Consider the following 20,329-nt stretch of genomic DNA (forward strand, 5'->3'; position numbering starts at 1 on the left):
CATCTATGCACCAAACATAAACAAAATAGCCTCCTCTTGTATGTATTTGAGCACTTCTGCTTTGGTTATTATCCAAACACCTTTGCTGAAAAACTTCTCAGACTCTTAATTTTTACTCCACAGGACACATTTACCTCTGCCTAAGTTCCCAAACAACACATATGTCAGATTTGCCTTACCCCCTCCTGAAGACCCCACTATTTAGTAAGATGCAGGACTTGGTTGTTCTGTTTGTGATGTCTTCAAGTCACCCAACTTACCGTAGGCTATAGTACTGGCACCTTAGCTAAGAGGTGGGTCTACAGCAGCTCTGGCAGCTTCTTTTTCTCGGTGGTGGTGCAGGTTTTGTTAATCCTATTCATATCTGCCATAAATTGTGCTAATGGCTGCAGCACTCCGATCCACGTTTGACACCAGGTTTTGAAGTGGTTGTTGCTGGTCATCAGTCACGAGGGTAGCAGGAGGACCTCAGCCACTGCCTTCGATGAGGTGGCCCGCTTGGCCAGGGGGGCTGCTGTTTAGTTCAATAACCCTTACAATGTTTTTTGTAACCACTGTATGCTTTTTCCCATTCCTCCAGAGCTCTTTCATGAACCCAAATCTTTATTTTCAGGCTTTCCTATTGCATGCCCTTGCTATTGTACCTAGCCTTTCTCTCCCTCAAGAATGAAACTCAACCTTGACAGCCAATAAAGTCGTTCGGGGGACTATCGAACATTAACATGAAGTAAACATGGGGTGAAGATGCAAAGTTAGTTAGCATGCCACCTGCATGACCAGGATCTATCCAGCTGTAGAACACTCTCATTTTACAGAAAGTAGCATCCACTTTGCTTAAAATACACCTTGAGGGTACAGTGGGGACTGGAACACGTCTGCACCCTGGCGCTGAACCGTGCGCCAGCCCCAGAAGTTGCAAAGAGGGACGGTTGCCGCTAACAGCCTCAAGTGCGGCGCAGAAAGGACCTAAGAAAGACGGAGAAAAAGCAGGAAAGAGCTTATGCTTGGATGTCTAGGGCCATCTGCCACCGCAAAAGTACAATACTGGATTCTTGAAATGTAAAAATAGATCTCAAAAGAGACATGTTTTAATGAACTGAACACAAAGAAACATGGTCGAAGTAAACTGAAAACAGAAGCAAGGTTCAAGGATCTGTTTGTTAAATGAACACCCAAAGCCAGAATATGTTTTTAGTGCTGGAGAATGCTGGCTGGCTGGTTTCTGCTAAAGCCTCCGGTTGCTCTTTGGGATGCATGTGGGAGAAGGAGGGGGTGAATGGCAGCCCTTGTTTGTCCTCTCTTGAGGAATCTAATTATGTATCAATTGATTTCAAAGCCTGGAATAGTAACTCTCTAGAAAACACTCGCTTGAAGACATTGTTCCAATTTTCGCCTGTTCATAATTTATTCACCTCCGGTTTCAATGAAAAGGGCGCTCCCTCATACTGATTCGCCCCCACCCCCCCGGCAAGCGGCACAGAAAATCCAAGTTTGTGGACTTACAAAAAAAAAAAAAAAAAAACAACAAAAAAAACCAACCACCCAACACCACACACACACCCCCCAAAACAAAAAAACCCACCAAACCCAAAGCAAGCGGGCACACAGCGGGCAGTGCTGCCGAGCGGCCCGGGTGGGCGGACAGGAGGAAGCCGCGGCTCTCCCCGGCAGGCGGCGGGCAGCCCCCGCGCCCCCAGCCCTGCCCCCGCGCCCGCGCCCCAGCCCCCGCCTGGCAGGAACCCGGGGGCCCCGCCACGGCCCGGGCCGCGAGGTGCGGGCTGCGCCCCCCGCCTGGCGCTCGGTGGGCAGAAGCACCCCAGTGTCCTGGCAGCCCCCCCGCCAGGCCCGGTGCCAGCCCACCTGCTCAGGCCACTCCGGCCCACGGCTGTCCCGGCCCCCGCTCCGCACTGGGGGTCTGCGAGCCCCCGCCAGCCTCCAGCCGCCTCACAGCGGCGCTCCCTACCCCGGGGCGCCCACTGGGGGGCCAGCAGGCCCACCGCCCCTGCAGCCCCCAACCCGCGGGTGTATGGGGGGGGGGGGGGGGCGGGCAAAGCCCCTTGCGGGGGAGGGGGAGGCCTCGGGCCCCTGCAGGGTAAGGGCTGCCAGCAGGGCAAATCTCCCCCCAGGGGCTGCCCCCCCCCTCAAAAAAAAAAAAAGGAAAAAAAAAAAAAAAAAAAGAAAAGCAGCGGCAGCGGGTTCGGCGGCTTGAATCCATCCCTCCCCCTTCCCGAAAGCAGCCGAGCCACGAGTCTCCTGTCATTCAGCCTTCTGCCCGGCTGATCACTGTGAAAAGAGCCGCCCCGGTGACAGAAACACATGAATATTGACTGCAAACAAACCCCGGGGAGCGGCACCTGGGGGGCTGCGGGCGCCGGCCCCCCCGCCCGGGGCAGCGCGCTCACCTGCCGCGGGGCGCGAGCGCACGGGCACACGCAGGCGTGCACAACCACGCACGGCCGCGCACCGTGCACACACATGCACATGCACATGCACATGCACATGCACATGCACGCCCCCCCCTCCCCCCCAGCGACGAGCAAGGGGTCGGCTGTGCAAGCCCAGCCCAGCCCCGGCGGGGACAGAGGGGTCCGGCCGCCCCCCCCCCGCGTACCTGCCGCAGGCCGGGGAGGCGGCAGCTGAGTCTATATAGCTGGTGGGTTATAATGGGGCTGTCCCCCAGGGGGGAGGACCATAAAAGAAACACGTTTCATTTACAAGTTTCCCCCAGCTGGCCCCCGACTTTAGTCCTTATTCCCTTTCTGGAGAGGGGATGGGGAGAGATGGCTTCCACCCCCACCCCACCCCACCCCCCGCCCTCCCTTTTCATATATCTACCCCAGGCCAAAATCTCCGCTTTCACTTCAAAATCCTCCAGCTTTCCCGGTTCAAACGCGAGAGTCATGGGGGAAGGGGGGTGCGAGACAATAGCGCTTACCCGCACGGTTTTCCATTCGGTTTTGGGCCATAGCATCTCTGATTATCCCCTTCCTCTCCACCCTCCCCGGGGAGAAAAATATTAATATTTGCTTTAGAAATACACTGTCAAACAACCCTATCCCCCCCGGAATTAAGTAGCATCTGGAAGCTAATCTATCACCAAATGCCCCCCTCTTATTTTCTCCTTCCCCATTGTCTAGGCCCGGGGCTATAAATAACGTTTCGGTTGGGGTTTATGGACCAGACACGTCTCTAAGGTGTCGCCTCCCCCCCCTCCCCCCGTTACACCGTCAGAGTGGGGTGTAGGGCCGGGGTGCAGCGGGGCCGCACCCCCACACACACCCCCCGCCAAGCCCCTATTAACCGCCTATTACAGGGAGTGGGGGCAGGGAAGGTGCAGATTTAAATGGTCTCCCCCCCCCCCCCCTTCAAACGCAGACAATTTTGATGAGTGGGTTTTTGTCCGGATGGTTTGTAATGGTGCCTGTTTTGGGGTGTCCCGGGGGGTCCGGGAAGCTTTAATTCGCTCACAAAGGCTCATTTGCAGGTCAATGCCATGGCACACTCGCCTCTCCCCTTTGCCTAAATCTCCTTTTGTTCCCCATCGCCTGCTCCTCATGCCAGATGGCCGCGGAAAATGCTAATTTTCTCTCTCTAGCCCCCCTTTTTTCCCCTTTTTTTCTTTTTTTTTTTTTTTTTTTTTTTTTTTTTTGGCATTTAATTGCAGCCCTTTGCAGATGGGGGCTGCGGAGTGTGTGCTTCATTCAAATGAGGTTTGCTTTTTGGTTTCCAGGCACGTTTCTAAAAGTCCGATCTGAGTCAGGCAGGGATTAGTTTGACAGGGAAGTGATCAGATTAAAATCCGTGCATGAGCTCGGCCTCCTTGCTCCCTCCCTTTAAAGCTCTCCTCCTTCCCCGCCGCTTTCCTCCCAGGAGAAAGGCAAATCCTTCTCTTTCCTGAGCTGGCGCAAGCGATTTGGGGTGGGAGGCAGGGTGCCTGAATCCCTGAATCCATGCAGAATTCCAGGGAAAACTCTTCTTGCGGCAACGGGAAAGTATGCTTGCCTTAGCTAGCGTCTTGCCATCCGTAGTGTCGTAAAGCTGGATTTAGTGTGAAAATAAGCGTTTTCTCTCTTTTAAAAACTTCCTTTTGAAAAGGCGAGTGTTGGTGTTGCTGGGAAGAGGGGAGGGGGTGCCACAGCAGGTCTGGGTGCTGGGGGGGCAGCTGGGCACCGGGGCGTGCAGGACCCCAGCCACATCCACACGCGTGGCACAGAGGGGGGAGCCACTGGAATGGGGAGGGAGGAGATGCTGAGAGCTGCATCCTCCCCCTCAGGGGTCTCCAGGGTCTCGCTCGGTTTTAGTAGGATGAGCTTGTCCACAAATGGGGTCTGTGGCCTATAAAATGCCTTAGAACTGTCACACCGAGATGCTTGCTCTCATCAAGGAAAAATGTGCCAAAAGAGCAAAAGTGGGGTTTTTCCTTCTTTTAAAGACAGTTGGACAGTGCTTGCAGCAGTTGCACGAGATGAAACCCAGGCTCCGTACCCGCGCTGTCTCATCAGGGCACAAGCTAGCGTGTCCCAGTGCCTGTCGGTGATCGGCTGGCAGGGGTAACACGGGGAGCCCTGCGCTCGGGCTACCCCATCCCCTGGGTATTTAAGTATCCCACTGGAGGCTCTGTAACCTGAGGGGAAGGAGAGGAGGTTGTGCTCCTCTTCGTCACCCAGTGGCAGGGTGAATTTGTCCCTGGGGTAGGAGGTGTGGATTTGGCTCCTGGATTTTCAGTGAAGAGGCTTATTCAGGGTAGGGCAGCCAGGTCAGCATCCCAACTGCCGTGCTGCTGGTGCAGCAAGGAAAATCCTCAGTTCCTTTCCCTCAGCCATATTTTTAAGGCACTTGTGCGTTTTGGGTGACAGCAGGTCTGGAAGCGTGCATAACCGCAAAGCCCTCTGCAGTAGGAGAGACCCCAGGACCTGTCCCTGTTGCCGGTGGGGCTGGCCACGGATTAGGCACCACCAGGGTGTTCAGCTGGACCCCAGCCGGGGTGCCAGGGGCACAGGGGCAGAGCTGCGGGACGGCTGCTGGGGAAATCAGAGGTGGCACCTTCTCCCAGCAGCAGCAGCTTGGCAGGGGAGGGTTGTAGCCTGGGCTCACAGAGGTGCATGGCCCTCTTAGAAGATGCTAAAAGCCTGTTCCCATGATGGAGGAGACGTGGGGAAAGTAAGTTGATGTCAGAAAAGTCTTCAAAGCTATCTAACAGTGAGAGGGACAAATTTAGCACAGGGCTTATCGTTTTCTGTTCAGTCACAAAACTACACATTATTTTTCCCATATGGCTTGTTTTGTTAGAGCAAGATGCTGATGTATTCTTGGTGACTTTGGAGCACATTAGCCAAGTGCTTTGCCTGAGTTCTCCTCAGTTTTCTGGCTTAATTAAAGCCAGCCTGCAAATGCCAACCTAGGTGTCCTGCATGCGGGCAAACTGCTGGCACCGACACCTGGTCTGTGTCTGCAGACTGGGGGAGCTGCTCTGGACCAACAGCTGGTTCTTAGATCATACATCATGTCTATACATATTTGTGCATACACGTACATTTGAAGCTTTTAGGTTTTGAATGATCTGCCTATTGTGAATTTTGCAGCTTAAGAAAAGTGCCCATTAAAAAAAACATCATCCATTGCAATTTGTTTGTGGCCCAAGAGAGAAGTTGCAGGCTTCAGCCTCGGGACTCCTGGGCGCAAAGGAATTAAGCGATGCCTACCAGGTAGGACTCTGAACTGGGCGGGGGTGGGGTGGGGGGCATGCACTCTGCTTTTTGCCTCTCACTGCTGTGGGATCGCAGCTCTGGACTGAATTGATCTGTTAAAAATTAAACATTGCATTACGCTGGACATTAGGGCTTAATAACTCATTGTGAATATGGTCTAATGTGGAAACAGCCATTCCCTTTGGGACAACTAGCAAGAGTAAAAACACAATTACAGTAGACAAAGATTTAACCCTAGTATCCCTTAAATTTTTAGTAACTATTTCTCTCTCTCTCTTTTTTTTTTTTTGTTTTTGTTTTTTTAAAATCTGGGTTGGGGAGGGCAAATCCCATATATTCTGGATTTTTGTTTAAGTTAGGTTTGTTTCTCTAAGAATTCAAGAACATCTATTTGCTTAAAGGCTTGCCAGTAAAAAGGCCTCAGGTCTAATCCCCTTTCTGCTACACACCAATGAAACTTAGGAAACTCTTTGACTATTGACTTTTTCACGTGGAAACCGATCTGCTGAAAGTGAAAAGAAACCATTTCTTGGAGGGGGGAAGAAAAACTTCTGTGAAACTCTGTTTTGAAGAAGTCGTAGTCCTTGGCCTGTGGAGTAGCAGCAGAAGCAAAGGCTTTTTGATCCTCAGATTTGTAAACTTGTAGACATAATAATGCCATTTCTCTAGTGTTAGCAGGTGTCCTGTCTGGAAGTTGCTGCCTCAGCCTCCAGCAGAGCTGGGAATTAGAAAATTGTCTGTCTTTCCTGAACCGTGAAGTGCTGCTCTTAAATAAAGGCCAGGTCAGATGTTAAAGGGACATTCTTGTCTCCTGAAGCCGAAATAATCTACAGTCACGTCGAGAAATGAAGGCATCCTCCTCCCAAAATGGTCAATCTCTTTATCTCCTATTATAGTCCACAGGGTCAAGAAAAAAACCCTTCCGTGCTGACATTTTGCAATATTTCTCCTTAGCCTGTAATTATCCTGGTTCTGTATAGCCACATTTCAGGGAAATATGATAATTGGGAAAGTTTTATTCTCCACCACCACCGCCACCTTCTTTTCCCCTCCCCCCTGTTGTCCTTCCACTGATGGAATAGCTCAACAAACACAGATCGAGCTCAAATATAAATTCTGTATTTTCTCTGTGCTTGTTAATAGCTCTCAAATGAAATTAGGTTGGGGGGGGTGGTATTTCATATGGTTAAAGAGAATTTTTGCACAAAGTCCTTGAAATCCTGCAGACAGGCACAAAATCAAAACCAACAAGCACATCTTTTAATTTGCAGCCAATTCCCTCTGATAAGGTGTCTTTGTGTGCTGTGTTTTATGTAAGTGTTTGGTAACAGTGATTATGATGGAAATTATCCCCAAATCTCCTGCAGTATCCCCCTGCAGAGGTGGCTGCTGCCACTTGGATCTGTGCTGTCCTGTGCTGCATGCCCGACAGCGAACGAACGCAAACTGCTGGTTTTATTTTATTTGCGCACTAGAAAGGCCATTCCCTGCAGCAGTGCCCGGTGCCGGAGCCCGGCTGATGGGAGGTGGGGGGGGTCCCGCAGGGGCTGCGGGGTGTCCACCCTCCTCTCTGCTGTGCCCTGCTGCCCACTCGGGCGCTGGAGGGGGAACGTGAAATTTGGCACGCGGGTGGGCTTTGTGTCAGGGAGGTGCCTTTTGCCATCCCAGTGCAAATTGAACACGGCTGTTCCCCCTGTGCTGCCAAACCCCAGTAACACCCAGTAACGAGCCCCGGCCCCCCCCGCCCATGAAGCATGGGGCAGCAATCCCGCCGGGGGGAGAGGAGGGGTGGGAGCCCGGGGGTGCGGAGGTGGGTTCCAGCTGCCGCTGCGCCCTCTCCGGCAGTTCTCCGAGCAGAAAGCCTGATGGTAGCAGCTCCAGGAGGTCTGGTCTTGGCACAAAAGGTGGGCTTCCCCCGTTGGAGGGGTATGTACCTGGCTCCCTTGGTTAGTGGGATGAAAAAACAGGTTTGGCCTAACAATGTGCAAAAAAAGAAATGGAGAGCCAGGTGCTGGTGTTCCCAGTCCTGATTACTCATGTAGGTGAGAGAAAAAAAGAGAAAAAAAAAAAAAAAGGCAACCAAACGAACGAAAAAAATTGAAAGCTCTTCAGACCACCAGCCTGTGGGTGGGATGTTGTACAGCACCAGCAAAACTGAAGCTATGTTAACTAGGACCATGTTTGAAAATGTCTTGAATGAAGGTCCTAGGAGAAGCAGGCTTTGCTAAACCCTTGGATGTTTCAAAACCACTTTGCACTCATCATCGTCCAGAGTACATTGCTGTAGACCTCAGGTCCTGGTATGTCTCCAGCTGCCTCATGTGACCCAAAGAGGGGCTTTTCCTTGGTATTTTCATGTAAAAACAGATGCGATGATGGTGGTGGATTCTTGGGGCAGGTGGTTTTGGTTTCATCTACTTGTTTTTAAGGCAGCTGGTTGGCAGGTGTATTGCCACCAGCCCTCGCAGACAGCAGCATGCCAATGGGGCGGCACGCTTGTGTCCCTCTCATCCAGTATCACTCACATCCAGCCCTGACTGAAGCATCTTCCAGCTCCGAAACACACACTGCCTTCCCTGCACCTCGTAGCCAAGCACAGTGGTGATTGCCTTCGCTTGCAGTAATGGCAAGGGCGGCAGAGACCGCGGTCGCAGGACGTGGTCAGCAGGGTGAGGGTGGGACCCATGGGTGACAGGCAGGGGGAAAAAAGCTGCGGCAAGGTGAAAAGACTTGTCAAAGTTCAGGTAGTGAATTCTGTTAGTTTAGGGGCTTGGAAAAAAATGTGGAGTGTTTGAGCGAAGACGGGGCCTTGGCTCTGCCCCCTTGTGTCTGTGCACGATGATAAAATCTTTTAATTAAATGATCGCATTGAGTGCACAGAGTGAACAGTGCTCGCTTAATGAGCAGTTGCTCAATTTTGTTTTTCTTGCCATTCAATGGATGGTGCTATGTCTTATTAACTCTGCACTATTCAAACCCTGCTCAAAGACATTATTAATTTCCCTGCTGGATTTATATGGTGCTGCTCATGGCAGTATCTGAGCGTTTTCCAAACATTAATGGATTAAAATATAAATGGTGAATGTTATTATCCCTGGTTAACGATGGGGAGCCAACATAAAAAGAGACAGGAGCTAATAATTAATGCGGAGTGCTGGTCCAGGGTCCCCATAGCTGTCCCCTTCCAAGCCTGGGCTTCGCCTGGCTGCAAACCCGTGCAGAGCGCGGTGCTCCTGACCCCGGCTGCTGCTGTGGATGCTCAGTGCCTTTGCAAGTCGGACCTGAGCACCTCCTAGCAGATGCCCCGCAAAGGTGGGTGCAATTAGCGGCTGCTCGTGAAAACTTCAGGCACCTGGCCCAGGACTGCATGTAGCCTCTGTTGCAGGGACAGGTCAGGAGGAGCCAACTGTCCTCTGAAGAATAAAACCCGGCATCCAGCTGCTGGCATTGGATTCAGCATGAAAGCATCCCGCAGGCCCTTGCTGTGCTTTCTCAGCTTCTCTGGCAGGAGCTTACCCCCCAGTTTCTGCTTGGCTGCACAGCCCAGGTTCACGCTGCAAGGGGAAGCGCTGCGTGGAGCGAGTGGTGTGTGCACTGGGGGAAGAAATGGGGTTCATGCCTGTGAAAATGTGCTCCGGGCAAGGGGGGAGGCCAAAATCGTACAGACAGCTCAGGCCCCTCCAAAACGTGTTTCCTTCCCAGCCCTTGGTCTGTGTGCGGTACAAGTGTGGTGCGTGTGCGACAGAGCGTCGAGTGTGCTAAAGCAAACCTGGCAGCGGGGAGAGTAGTCCAGGGTGATATGAAGCCTAGTGACTCCTCAGTGGGGCTGGGGGGGGCGTTTGAGATCCCGCACTGACCTGGGCCATAGGGATAAAAAATAGTGGATAATCATTAGATGAGTTGCAGGGAGGGATGGGATGTTACTGGATGAGCTTCATGGGTGTTTGCTGGCAGCAGAGGTGCACTGGGGCCAGGCAGCCTCTGAAGGAATGCACAGAATATAAATATAAAGGAATATATAATGCAGAATATAGATGCTGTGGCCTGTTCCCTTCTCTCCCTCCCCTTGCGCACGCCAGCGGAGTTTGGTGCCCTCTGCCCAGCCTCTTTCAGTGTACCCCAGCCTCAGCCTTTGCTCCACCTGCGCCCTGTTACCCCCATCCTGGGTGTTTGCTGGGGCTGCCCCCCCCCTCCTGTTCCCTCTCTCCACATCCCCATCCCTACCCTATCAACTGGGACCCCCGTGGCACCACAGATGCAGACATGAGGCTGTTTGACCACCACTGGCCACTGGTTTTCCTAGAGCAAAGGCTTGGCCATGCAGACTGGGGAAAGCGGCTCCAAAATTTAGTTTGTCCTCTGTTTTAAAGAGTTTGACCTATATTTTTATCTCATCGCAGAGCCTGCTTTAGGGCTTTTATATTCCATGCAGCTCATCTAACTATTTAGTATCTTTCTTTCTCCCTTTTTTCTGCCCCCAAATCTGTCAACAAAAATTTATTGGAAGTGTATAGCTAAAAATCCCCATTGGCTTAAAAAAACAGCTAGCCAACCAAAAACATTAAAAATCCATTTCATTGGGAATTTCATTGCTGACACCAGAAGAGGTCTTTAGTACTAGATACTGTGTGATGGGAGAGGATATACTTGGTTCTCCTGCTTTCTCTGCAAGTCAGAATAACAGATATAATCCCATCCTTTCATCTTGTGAAAAGACTTCTGGTTCGTGTTTTGGCCTGCTTTGTTCCAAAAATGCTTGTCAAGAGGAACGTTTCTGAGAGGGTATGGGCTAGTGGAGGAGGCATTGGAAAACCATTGTGAGTTTATTCTCCAGCAATAGGTGACAAGGTGGCTAAAAAAAATAGTCCAGCTCCCTGATTAATTATTTTCTATTCCCTGATCAGTTCTTTCATGCACATGTATATGTGTGTATATATCTACACGCGCACTCTTTCTCTTCATGTCTGTACCCTAATGTAAGAAATTATTCTTTAAAAATATGATTTCTTTTCCTCCATTCTGTTACCTACACGTCCCGCTCATTAGCAACAAATATTTGCTCAAGAAGTGGAAAGCAGCTTTTTGTTCATGTAAGTGATAGTAGAACAAGTTTTGGCCAGGAAAGAAAAGTTGCAGCTAAGAAGAAGAATGATGCCCAGTGTCAACCATATGTTGCAGTCATCTTACTGGAGCGGCTTAATTACTGGTAGATATTGCCGTGCTCATAAAGATAGCGCTAACCTTTTTGCCAAGATTGTTTGCCGATAATTGCATTTCAATTCAATACAATCAAAAAAATCTGAAAGACTTTCTCCCTCCAAGCTTCCCCTCCAGTCTTCCTGCAGACCCTTTCCCTTTAGGTACCCACTGCAGGACTGATGGTAGGAGATGCTTGTATGAAACAAATCTCTGGGGGTCTGACAACGTTAAGGCTCCCCTCTTGGTCTCTCTCAGAGCAGGGGAGGAATGGCCGTAGCCATCTCCCAAAGGCACAGCTCCACTCCCCGGGAGAGGGAGCAGAGGTGGTCCGGGGTAGATTATTCCTCTAATTGCGTAGCTGGCTTCGGCCTGGGATTAAGGCGGCTCAAATAACGACCTGACTTTTTGTAGCTGTAATGAGTGGCAAGCTTAGTCCTTCAAGCCCCTCGATAGTTTGAATCCTTTCCAAAAATATTCCTGTCCTCAAATCCAAAGTGGAATTTGGGATTTACCACTAAGGGTAAGTGGGTTGGCAGCAACAACCGACAGCCTCCCTCCGCTTCTGCCTATGCATTCTCATGATAAAGGGCACTTTAAAGCCCCTCTGACAATGAATGAGTCCTAGTTAAATATTTCAAGAACTTCTTTACATGGTTTCCTCTGATGCATGTACTGTTGAGACATCTGTCTTCTGTACTAATAAAGTAGTCTAGGTTTAAAATGAACTTCATTGGATTGCTTTGAAACTATAGGCACATATGGTTCATAATTAGCTGGATATCTCTTATAGTTAAATGATTTTTTTTTTCTCTCTCTCTCTCTCTGTCGCCCATTCGCATCAATAATAGAAGCAAACAAAGTTCCAATTGTTCCCTGTTGCGGGACATTATGTGCCTGAATAAATGGATGTTGGCTGTGTCTACATGGATTTGCCATATGGCTACAAAGGCCGAAAGAATAGGGGCAGTGTGCTTTGTGCCGGGCAAGGAGGGCTGGCCGGGCTGGGTGGGGCAGGGGGCGGCGGGCACCGCACACCTTCCCGCACCCCCGGGCCCTGGGGGCAGCGGGACCGGGGGGCTGCAGGACCTGGCCCTCCCTGCGGCGGCTGAAGACCTGCCGGCCCCTCTCGGATGCCCCAGAGCTGGAATTAGGTGCTTCACTGGAGCCCGGTCCCTGGACCCTCCCAGGGAGACCTTTCCTCCTGAGCCGGGCTGGGCGCACCTCGGGGCGGGCAGCGGCTCCTCCGGCCGAGGTATCTGGGAGCTCAGAGCAGGGATCTTTCATTGCAGAAAGTCCCATTATTAGTTGGGGGCTGGGACAATGGAGGTCCCAAAGGCACCTGCTTTCATGAAAGCGAGAGAAAAGCCCATAAATCCTGGAGGATCCAGCTGCCTCACTCCGGGTATTGTTGGCTTTCATAAGGAAAGGGAAAAGCTATTTTTCTTTTCAAAGGGGGGGAAAATCGTATTGAGTCAGCAGCCACTGATGCGGCCGCTAAAATAATCCCGTTCTGATTAAGCGATCACGGAGCTGGAGGTAATCAATGTTACTTTTACAGCCAGGAGCATTTGGCGGCCATCACGGGGGGGCAGAGAGGAGCGCTGTGGGGGCCAGGGGATGACGATGCGGATAAACCCGGAGCCTCATTCACCCCGAGCCTTATTCTCTCGGCTCCCTCCCCCCTCCCTGAAAGCGTGTCGCTGCAGCGCTCAGGTCCCATCGCCCCCCCGAGTCCCAGGTCCAGCACGGGGGTGCAGTGCTTTGCAGAGGTGATGGGGTGGGGTCTGCAAGGGACAAATCTGGCCAGCTGCTCCCCATGCCTTTAGGACCCCATTTGCCTCCCACATCCCTGCTCCCCGTCCCCACCCGCCAGCACCACCTGCAGCCAGGGCCAGCCCTGGATGTGCCCCAACCCCCGGGTTTGGGACCCCGTGCCCTGACCCCGCCGGGTCGATCCCGCTCCCCAGCTTTGGGACCCCACCGGGTGGATCCCGCTCCCCGGGTTTGGGGCCCCACAGCGTTGATCCCGCTCCCGGGTTTGGTACCCTGCAACCTGACCCCGCTGGGTCAATTCCATGGCTTGAAACCGATCCTGCACCAAGGGTACGGAGCAGCCCCACAATCTGCCTGCCGTGCGCAGTTGTGGCAGTGCTGCCACCGAAGCCTCAATGCCAGAACGCTGAGCAGCTTCTCAGGTGGGGGGACTGGTTTTGTCTCCCCCCCCCCCCTCCTTCGGGCGAGCCTTGCCCGCTGCCGTCGCTGCACCCTTCCCCACACAGCCTCGGGCAGCGGGTACCGGGAAGGGCTTCCCCGCAGCACCGGCCGCGGGTCGGGGGCTCCGAGACGCGGGGTCGGAGGGTGATGGTGTCTTTGCACACCCCCCGCGGTAGGGCCGGACCCCGGGGCACTGGGGTCTGCACGCCGCGACCCCCCCAGGCTGGCAGCAGCCCCGATGGTGGGGGGGCACCTGCCCCAGCACAGCCGGCTCCTCGGGGCGGGGGCAGGGACAGCTTTGCCAAGGGAAAACGCAAAACGGTTTTAAGTAAATAAATCATTAAATGTGCGGAAAGGCCGATTTCAGGGTGTGCATTCCCCTCCCGCAGAACTCAGAAACACTGGGTTTTCGGGGGAAAGCCCCGAACCTTTCCACTCCGCACCGTGGGTCCCCCGGGCCGGGCCTGACCCCCCTCCCCCCCAGCACACACCGACAGCCACACAGGTCACTCCTGGCTTTATTTTGTTTTATTTATTATTGAAGTTGTGGCATTATTTGCAAGGGCAGTGGTACAGACCGGCTCAGGAACCATTGAAACAGATTTGTCTTCAAGTAAAATCTAAATTAATTTTGATTCATAGCTACATCTTGAGAATGCAAAAAAAAAAAAACAAATTCCCACTATAAAAATAAATTTACATTTTGTAAATAACGAAAGGAAATATAGTGCCCTTTGGCTTAACCAAAAGAAAAAAAAAAGACTATTGGATGTCAAAGTTATCCACATTTCTGACATAAATAGAAATATAAGTTAGTATAACTCTTAAAAACAGTTTTGTACAAATATACAGTCGTTTTTTTCATTTTTCTTTTTTCCATTCTTTTTTGTTTGCACTGAGAGCTCAGCAGAGATTAAACATTTCTTATAAATGACTTTTAAAGCTTTACACTTCTGGCCAGTGTACTCACATTAGGCATAACGCGTCTCTATACAGAGCGGAATACATTGCACAGTCGGACGCTAACACTGCTCCGTGCGCGGCCGGCGGGCGCCCCGCTCCGCTCCGCCCGGCTCCCGCTGCCGCTGCCCGGCCGGACGGGCGTGGGGGTCCCGGCTCGCCGCGCCTCCGGGGGCGGCACGCCCCTCCCGTGGGTGCCGTAGTGCAAAAGTCTGGGGGGAACAAGAAGGGGGGTGGGGGGGGAGGGGGGGGGGAAAAAGAGAGTGATCAAGCAACAAAAAACCAAAACGGGTGAGAGGGGCAAGGGGGGGGGGGGGGGGAGAGGGAGGCAGGCGGCGCCCGCCCCCGCGGGCTCACCTGGCTCACCGGAGCCGCTTGCGGGGGGTCTGCTCAGCCGGCGCGCCGGCGGGGGGCGGCGGGCAGCCGGCGGGGCGCTCCGCCGCTGCTTTGGGCTCCGCCGGCCGTTTCCTCCTCGCGAAGAAATCTGCGGGGTGGACGCAGCGGGGTCGGAGGGGGCCCGCCAGCCTCGGCGGCGGGCCGCCCGCCGCCCGCCAGCCCCCCCCCCCACGCACCTGTGATACGGGCCGTCGGGGGGCCCCGGCGCAGCCGCCCGGCGCGGCGGCGGGGCGCGGCGCGGTTCTCCCGACTCAGGCGGCCGCCGGGCCCCTTGGCGGCGGCGGGCGGCGGCGGGGCGGGGGCCGCCCGGCGCAGGGGGACGCGGCGCCGCCCCACCTGCAGCGTCTCCCGGTAGAACGCGGGCACGGCGCCGCCCTCCACCTCCTCCCAGCGCAGGCGACCGGGCCCCGGCAGCGGCGTGTCGGTGTGGAAGTTGTAGTCCCAGCGGCGCTGGTCGTCCTCTCCCATCTCCCGCAGCCGGCTGCGCAACTCCCGGCCCAGCTCCTCGTGGTCCACCGGCCCGAAGAGGGTCCTGCAGGCGGGGCTGCGGCCGGGCCCGGCCAGCGCCCGCCGGGCCGTCAGGCGCTCCAGCGCGGCGGCGCCGGAGAGGTGCACGTTGGACATCGCCGCCGGGGAGGACGCGGGGTGGGTGGGTGCGGTGGGCTGGGCGCCCCCCCCCCCCCGCCGCTCCGCTCCTCGCCGCCCGGCCCGTCCGCGCTGCGGCCGGCCCTGCCTTCCGTCTGTGCGCCGCGGCCCCCGGCCGCCCCGCTTTTAAACCCCGCTCCCCGCGAGGCCGAGCAAAACAACCATTAGCATAACAGTGCTCCCCGCCGCCGGCCCGCCGCGATTGGCGGCGCCCCCCCCCGCCGCCCCCGGCCCCCGGCGGCAGCCCGCCTGCCCGCGCCCTCCATTGGCTGCGCTGGGGGCCGCGCTGGCCCGGCCCGGCCCCGCCACCGCCCGGGGGGGCGGCCCCGGTGCTGGCCCGGCCCCGGGGGGCGGCGGCCGCGCTCCCCGCCCGCCGCCGCCCCGCTGCCTTTGTCTGCCGGCGGGAGCCGCCGCTTCCTCCCCGGCGGCGCTGGGGGCGGCCCCTCCGCTGGGCCCTGCCGCCGGTCCGCGCCCCCGCGCCGGGGCGTCGCTCGCTGCCAGGCCTCTTGTCCCCTACTTGTGTGCCCCGTCGCCGGGAGGCGTCTCCGCGGCCGCGGGGGCCCGGGCGGGGGGGGCGGGGCGCGGCGAGGAAGAGGGGGTCGCTGCTGGCCGGGGGGGCGGATTACGCTGCCGCAAAACAAAGCGCGATGCTGGCCCGTTCCAAACCGAGCCGCGGGCGGTGGGAGCGGCCCCTCGGCTGCGGATGGAACCGCAGAAACGCGCAGCGCTGCGCTGCCCCGGCCGGAGCGGCCGCACGGGGCGTCTGCGCCCGCAGCGCGACCCTCGCCGTCGTGCGGCCGGGGGGTCGGGGGGCCGGGGCTGTGCGTTAGCCGCTGGTCAGTGCCATCGCTGCCTGTTGTTGCTTTGGGATGGCGGAGCGTGAAAGGAAGGGGGGGCGGGGGACGTAACTGACACGGTGCTAAGATCGGGCCCAGCACATCGCCGTGGTTCTGCTGCGCACCGCGGCGCCTTGGCACCACGGCCAGCTTTTCATCCGCGGGCGACAAGGGGAAAGACAGACTCCAGCTCTCCGTGTACCTGTGGCTCTTCCTTTTGGGAAACTCAAACCCTTGAAGTAAAGACAACTGGGATGGTCTAGGGAATAAATCTAGTTTAAATTCCTAAGGTAGTGCTCGCCGGCTGCGCAGGCTTCCCGGGTGCCGGCTCGCCGCAGGGCTGGGGAGGTTGCAGCTTTAGACCCCTTGGGGCAATGGTGACCGCAGGCAGGTGTCAGCCTCAAGAAGAGGGGGGGCAATAGCCTTTGCAGCCATGGGAAGCCTTTCCCTTCCTCCAGCTTGGCCAAAAAAAGTCATCTTCCTCTGCTGTTTCCACAGCCAGCCCACGTCTGACAGAGCAGCCCTCCAGCACTGCCGTGGGCACTCACCCCTGCCCATGCCGTGCTGTGCCGGTGAGGAGCCCGGGGCAGCCGGGATGGCTTCCACCGGCCCCCAGGGGCTGCACCTTCAACCGTGCTCCCAAAGACCTGCCACACCAGGAGAGACCAGCAGTGTCCACAGTTTTGGACCTGCTGGCCTTGGGTGGGCCACAGCTGGTGCAGAGAGGAGCTCGCACCTGGCTCACCATGCGAGAAGGGCCTTTCCATGCTTGGGCTGATGAACGATGAGGTTTGCTCTCCTGAAATAATTTTCTGATGTCCATGGGGGCAGACAGGTCGCTCAATGGGAAAGGTCTGTAGCTCTGCGGTTGAGAGAAGGCGATGCGGCGCGTGCCTTCGGGGTGCAGGTCCCCGCTTGCTTCCTGGGCAGGTGTGGGGTCACACCTGGCAGAAGACTTTGCCAACCGGTGGCACAGACAGACCACTGTTATTTCACAAACAGTGGTAGCACAGGTATCTTAGGATATGTGAACTCTTTTTTCTATTAAGATACCCGTTTAGCTGTGTTCTCAACAAATATTCTTGGTTTCCCATGTGAGCTACACTGCAACCCACCCACGTGGCAGTCTTAGGTAAGCATTACCATGCTGCCCTTTCCTTCCCCAAATGGCCCTTCAGGGTGGCCACGTTGGGGGTCTCCTGTCCCAAAGGATGAAGTTTGGGGAGCAGGTCACGGGAAGGCTCAGCATCCTAAAAAGCAGGAGGCAAGCATCAGTTAGCAAGGGTTCGGCCATGGAGGGAAGGAGTGGGTCCGGAGCCAGGCTGAGACAGTCAGGGAGTGTGTTGACCATGGCATGTTCAGCTGGGACTTCTCTCAGCAGCTGTCAGATGCGTCTCTTGGGATGTAGGATAGGGTAGTTTTAGAAATAAACATGCTGTGCAGAGAAAATGCCCTGAGTTCCCTGAGAAACCTGCCAAAAAAGTGCCTTCTATTCAAAACGCGAGACGAATGGCAATGGCCAGGTCCCAGTGGACAGGGGCTCTTTGTGAGGGGGGTCCTTGTGAACCTGCTGCTGTCCTCCCCCAGTGCCCGGAGAGGCCAGCAGCCACCTTTCCTGTTTTCTGCCTCCTCGGTTTCGTACATTCCTGCGACACAAGCCAAGTGAGCAAACCTCCCTGCTGTTTGCAAGATGTGGGCGTGCCCTCTGCAAAATCCACATCATGGTCCTTCCAAACCGTTTCCAGAGGTTAGCCAATATTTACACAGTATTTGAGGGATGCGAGGAACTATGGTTTGAACGGGGAAGTATTTTCAGGGTTTGCCTCATGTTTGAGGCTGCTTCACCTTCCAGTTCACCTGGGAGGTAAAGCAGCTCCGAGTTTGAGGTTACCAGCTCTTTTTTTTTTTTTTTTTTTTTTTTTTTCCCAGTCCCTCTTCCTTGCTCCCAGCGCTCCCCATTTCTTTGGCTTTAATTTTTGCCCCATTTATACACATGCGTTTTAAGCTGACGTTGAGATGTCGGGGACTTTCCACTTGTTCGGAGTCGCCAGTTCTAGCAGCGTCTGCGCTTCTCTACTGTGTGGAGTCAGAGCGCATCCAGCCCATTTGAGGAGGAAATGCTGTCTGCACTGAGAGATGTTTTTAATTTAGTGAATACGTGAACTCTAAGGCCAGGGGGGTATATTATGATCCTCTAAACCAGCAGTTTGCCTAATATAAGCCACAAAATCTTATCCAAGAGCTCCCACCACCAAGCCTATTAGCTTCTTTAGAAATTCCTGCTCCAGAACACTGAGCAGAGTAATTACCACGAGGGTTAGAACAATGCCACATAAGAATGAAGCATTTTTGCTCAAAATATCCAAGTCATATCTGCTTATGTCAGAAAACACAATGACTTTAACTAGTGTGTATTCCTGCTGGCTCCTCTGTTTTGGAAGGGTGAGGGGAGGGAAAGCAAAATCCCTCACAGCTTTTGCCCCACTGCAAGCAGATTGCGATTGCAGGCGGCTTACTGCGTTTGACTGTTCCTCTTGGGGAAGAGTCCAGGCTGACTGTCAGAGCCAGGGGCTGAGTCTGATGCCTTGGCTGATGCGGGAAGAGGGGTCCTCATGCTGCAAGCCGAGCAAGGAGTAGCCGAGGAAACTGGGTAAGAAGTTGCAAAAGTAACAGAAGAGTGAGCCTCAGTGCTGTCCTTCTGATGGGGCTGCTTGTTGCTGAGTTCCAGGTTAACTTCTTCAGAAGAGAGGGCCTGGTGAGACACTTGTGCATGGAGGAGGATGGGTCCCCATGGCACAGTGCCATGGAGGAGCACTCCCCCCTGTCTTCTGGAGGTTCTTGGAGTGAACATCTCCAGCAGAAATTGTCCTCAGCGTGCTGCCAGACAAGCGACCCCATTTTTGGGCCCCTGAGGCTTGAAGGTTTGTGCTTTGCTGGCTTCTCATTTCCTTTAATACACCGTTATCATATACACTCAGCGATGTTTAACTTGGGATTGCTCAAATGCTGTGCGATCCACATGCAAGTGCTTCATTTCAGAACGCATTATGTTCCGTAATTGCTTTAGCAGAGACACAGACCAATAAACATTGGTACTGGTATCTCCCGTGCACTTCTCTTTTACTATGTGCATGTTCACAAGCAATTTGCAGTTTTGCATTTATACCGGTGGCAATTTTGCTTGGTACTTTGGAATCCTGCTTAAATAAACTGATCGCAATTAAAGTTCAAGTTAGTGCAGACTGCCCAGACTTCTCATCGAGGCTTTTTCACCAGCAAAGTGATGTTTGAATTATTTGAGCTGGTGTATGTTCAGAATTTTCTGTTTCTTGACACGGTCATAAAAAGGCAAATTATTAGATTTGAGAGGTAGGCACAACCATGCTAGTTCAGAGGTCAGAATGGGAAAATATAATCTGAACAGAACCCTGAAAAAAATATGGTAGTTTTAATCTAATTGAATTCAGTTTTTGTTGCATTCTCAAGAATATGCAGGGGCAAACATCTCAGAAAAACACTTCATTTAATTTCCTTTTTTTAAAAAAAATATTTTTTATGTCCTTGCTGTCCAGCTGCTGCGCGTCATTAGGGTAGCACAAAGGTAGCAGTGAATTTAGCCTAATGTATTGACGGACCTGCCAGTGCACCAGGGGCCATCACATTCTCTCTTCACACTCTTGTTTTGCCCTTTCCATCATGTTGTTTCACTTGATGAAGTCCACTTGCCATCTGGCCCTTCGCGACTGATTGGAAGCCTGACTGGTTTGCGGGGATGCCCTCTGTGAACTGCGGTGTGGCCAGCCTTACCAACACGGTGGTTACCTCGGAAAGCAGGTAGGAGCAGCAGCACTGACACAGGGTTTCCAGCTTGCAGTACACACCCGGGGCAGGTGGCTCCTTTTTGCTGGCTGTCTGTGTAGCCATGTTTGAACCGCAGCTGAATACTCCATTTATTTATACTCCCTGCTTTCCTGTGGGTATCCTTTCAGTGAAAGTCATGCCTGATGCTCACAGGTCCTGTTCGTTCATGGCTACTCTTCCTATGAAATGAGAAGTTTGCATTTTGCCTGTTTTGATGTTCCCCTTGCCTTGTGTCTTGATCCATGGGAATATTACTTTTGGAGCAGCTTTTCATAAGTTATTTCTAGTTCTGTAGGGGGGTGGTGGTGGTGTGAAGGTGCCATTGCATGGGTTTTATTTTTGGTTTCATGCTTCTTAAGTAAGCAGGTTTTTTAATGCTGATAGTCTTGCCCGAGTCCTGAAGGAGATTACGAATGGGCTGTTGCAGAGGGGAGATGCCTGGTCCAAAACCAAGCCCCAGAGCAGAGGTAAGTGCATCAGGAATATCTTCAGGTGGATCCCAGCGCATAC

The 20,329-nt window shown here is 54.0% G+C and overlaps 1 protein-coding gene across 2 annotated transcripts; it reads right to left on the reverse strand.

The window, feature by feature from the left end:
- Positions 1–13,634: 13,634 nt before the first annotated feature.
- Positions 13,635–15,314, reverse strand: CDKN1C (cyclin dependent kinase inhibitor 1C). Of its 2 annotated transcripts, none has more exons than XM_056354180.1 (3): positions 14,814–15,314; positions 14,439–14,565; positions 13,635–14,293 (listed from the first exon to the last, which is right to left on the reverse strand). In XM_056354180.1, the coding sequence occupies exons 1-3, from the start codon at positions 15,099–15,101 to the stop codon at positions 14,088–14,090; spliced, it is 621 nt and encodes a 206-aa protein (XP_056210155.1). In that variant the 5' UTR covers positions 15,102–15,314; the 3' UTR covers positions 13,635–14,087. The 2 variants fall into 2 exon arrangements, with proteins under 2 accessions (XP_056210155.1, XP_056210156.1); XM_056354181.1 differs by having other exon boundaries at positions 14,152–14,293; positions 14,654–15,309.
- Positions 15,315–20,329: the final 5,015 nt, after the last annotated feature.

The sequence above is a fragment of the Falco biarmicus genome, chromosome 10 (genome assembly GCF_023638135.1).
Source record: "Falco biarmicus isolate bFalBia1 chromosome 10, bFalBia1.pri, whole genome shotgun sequence".
Taxonomy (NCBI): domain Eukaryota; kingdom Metazoa; phylum Chordata; class Aves; order Falconiformes; family Falconidae; genus Falco; species Falco biarmicus.